At 45.4% G+C, this 2,500-nt stretch overlaps 2 protein-coding genes across 3 annotated transcripts in view; one reads left to right on the top strand and one right to left on the bottom strand.

The window, feature by feature from the left end:
* setdb2 (SET domain bifurcated histone lysine methyltransferase 2) overlaps nucleotides 1-2,378 on the bottom strand; it is a 12,677-nt gene extending 10,299 nt beyond the window's left edge. The window contains exons 1-3 of one of the 2 annotated variants that reach the window (XM_078245014.1): nucleotides 1,867-2,373; nucleotides 138-251; nucleotides 1-26 (exon numbers count right to left, since the gene is read on the bottom strand). The exon at nucleotides 1-26 is cut by the window's left edge and continues 67 nt beyond it. In XM_078245014.1, coding sequence (XP_078101140.1) covers nucleotides 1-26; nucleotides 138-251; nucleotides 1,867-1,900 — 174 coding nt within the window. In that variant the 5' untranslated portion in view covers nucleotides 1,901-2,373. Of the gene's footprint in view, nucleotides 27-137; nucleotides 252-1,866 lie in introns of both variants that reach the window. The other variant, XM_078245015.1, reaches the window with a different exon arrangement.
* The window catches only part of LOC144513829 (uncharacterized), an 11,975-nt gene continuing 11,166 nt past the window's right edge, over nucleotides 1,692-2,500 (top strand). The window contains exon 1 of the mRNA XM_078245018.1: nucleotides 1,692-1,836. The gene's annotated coding sequence lies outside the window, so the exon portion shown is untranslated. The remainder of the gene's footprint in view (nucleotides 1,837-2,500) is intronic.

Raw genomic sequence — 2,500 nt, forward strand, 5'->3', positions numbered from 1 at the left:
CAGCAGCTTCAGGCCCTGAACATACTCTGATCAACACACAACAACAACAACAACAACAACAACAACAAGTCACCGTCAGCTCAGCACGAAGGGCTGTTCATCGCCACGCAAAAACAGACACGAAATCCAAGTCTGACCTTTATCTGTCGCAGCGTTCTTCTTCAGGACTCTCTTCAGGTAATCCAGGTAATCAAAGATCCCGTCAAACACCTGATCCACGTCCTCCTCGGCCCAGAAGGTCTTCGCCCGCTCTGAGAAACACACAAACATTAAACACAGCAGAGATGATCCATTAGGTCACTGATACACCTGGACTAGATCAACATGGAGACTCCAGCAATTACTGTTTAAAACCCAGTCACACACACACACACACACACACACACACGTAGACACACACACACACACGTACGTAGACACACACACACACACACACACACGTAGACACACACACGTACGTAGACACACACACACACGAGAAACACACACAGACACATGAGAAACACACACACACACACGTAGACACACACACACACACACACACACGTAGACACACACACGTAGACACACACACACACACGTACGTAGACACACACACACACACACACACACACACACACACACACACACACACACGTACGTAGACACTCACACACACACACGTAGACACACACACACGTAGACACACACACACACGTAGACACACACACACACACGTAGACACACACACACACGCACGTAGACACACACACACACACGTAGACACACACACACACGTAGACACACACACACGTACGTAGACACACACACACGTACGTAGACACACACACGTACGTAGACACACACACACGTACGTAGACACACACACACGTACGTAGACACACACACACGTAGACACACACGAGAAACACACACACACGTGGACACACAGAAACACACACAGACACATGAGAAACACACACATGAGACACACACACACACACACAGACACACACGGATACACGAGAAACACACACACACACACACACACACACACGTAGACACACGAGAAACACACACACACACACACACACACGTAGACACACACACACACACACACACACACACACACACACACACACAAGTAGACACACACGTACGTAGACACACACACGTACGTAGACACACACACACACACACGTAGGCACACACACACACACACACACACACGTAGACACACACGTAGACACACACACACACACACACACAAACACACACACGTACGTAGACACACACACACACACACACACACACACACGTAGACACACACACACACACACACACACACACACACACACACACACACACACGTACGTAGACACACACACACACACACACACACACATACGTAGACACACACACACAAGTAGACACACACGTACGTAGACACACACACGTACGTAGACACACACACACACACACACACACACACACACACACACACACGTAGACACACACACACACACACACACACACAGACACACGAGAAACACACACACACACACACACACACAAGAAACACACACACACACACACACACACACACACACGTACACACACACACACACACACACACACACATGAGAAACACACACAGACAGACACACACACACACACACACACAGACAGACACACAAGAAACACACACACAGTCAAAGTAAACAAGTGAAAGAAAGAACAGGGGAGGTAAAGAAGTAAAGGAGGAGATAGGAAAGCAAAACAAATGATACCAAGGGATAGAAAAGGGTGGTGAAGTAAAACAAGTTAAGGATGGATTACTGCAACACGCAGTTTAAGGTAATAACAATAAAACATTGATGTTCTTACCGACATCTTGTGGATCTAACGGCTCTTCTTCCATCAGAGACGTTAGCCTGTTAGCTCCCACTTAGCTTAGCTTAGCTTAGCTTAGCTAAAAACAAACCGCTCTAACGTAAGTTAACGTAGCCGTTAGCTTCCTCCGGCGTTATACTAACTGTGGTACTAATAACGTTAATTAACATTAACGAGAGCAGCAGCGTTACTTCCTTTTTAACCGTTTATATCAAACGTAACGGTTAATCTTACAACAATATCTTCTAGCTAGCATTGATAGCATACATTCGCATTTCTTACAGATTTACATTGTCCGTATATCTTGGTCCTCAACGGCCGCCGTTGACCTGAATGTGTAAATATTTCCCCGGATTTTTGTTTTTCAGGTAGTTTTTTGACTTTTAAACGTAATGTGTCTTCACCTATACTACTATAAACGTTGTTATGCTTTATAATTTGCACATAAACCCAATTGTTGATAAAGATTTAAGACGTATTCGTCGGCTAACTGCAGTGTATCTGCCTGGAAGCCCACACTTAGGGCGCGTAAAGCCAAAGGCGAAGCTTCGCTTTTTGGAATTAACCTACATCGACCACCGTACACAGCCGGATACGAAATATCGTTCTTTTCTTTTTCTTTATTTTA

The sequence above is a fragment of the Sander vitreus genome, unplaced genomic scaffold (assembly GCF_031162955.1).
Source record: "Sander vitreus isolate 19-12246 unplaced genomic scaffold, sanVit1 ctg351_0, whole genome shotgun sequence".
Classification (NCBI taxonomy): Eukaryota; Metazoa; Chordata; class Actinopteri; order Perciformes; family Percidae; genus Sander; species Sander vitreus.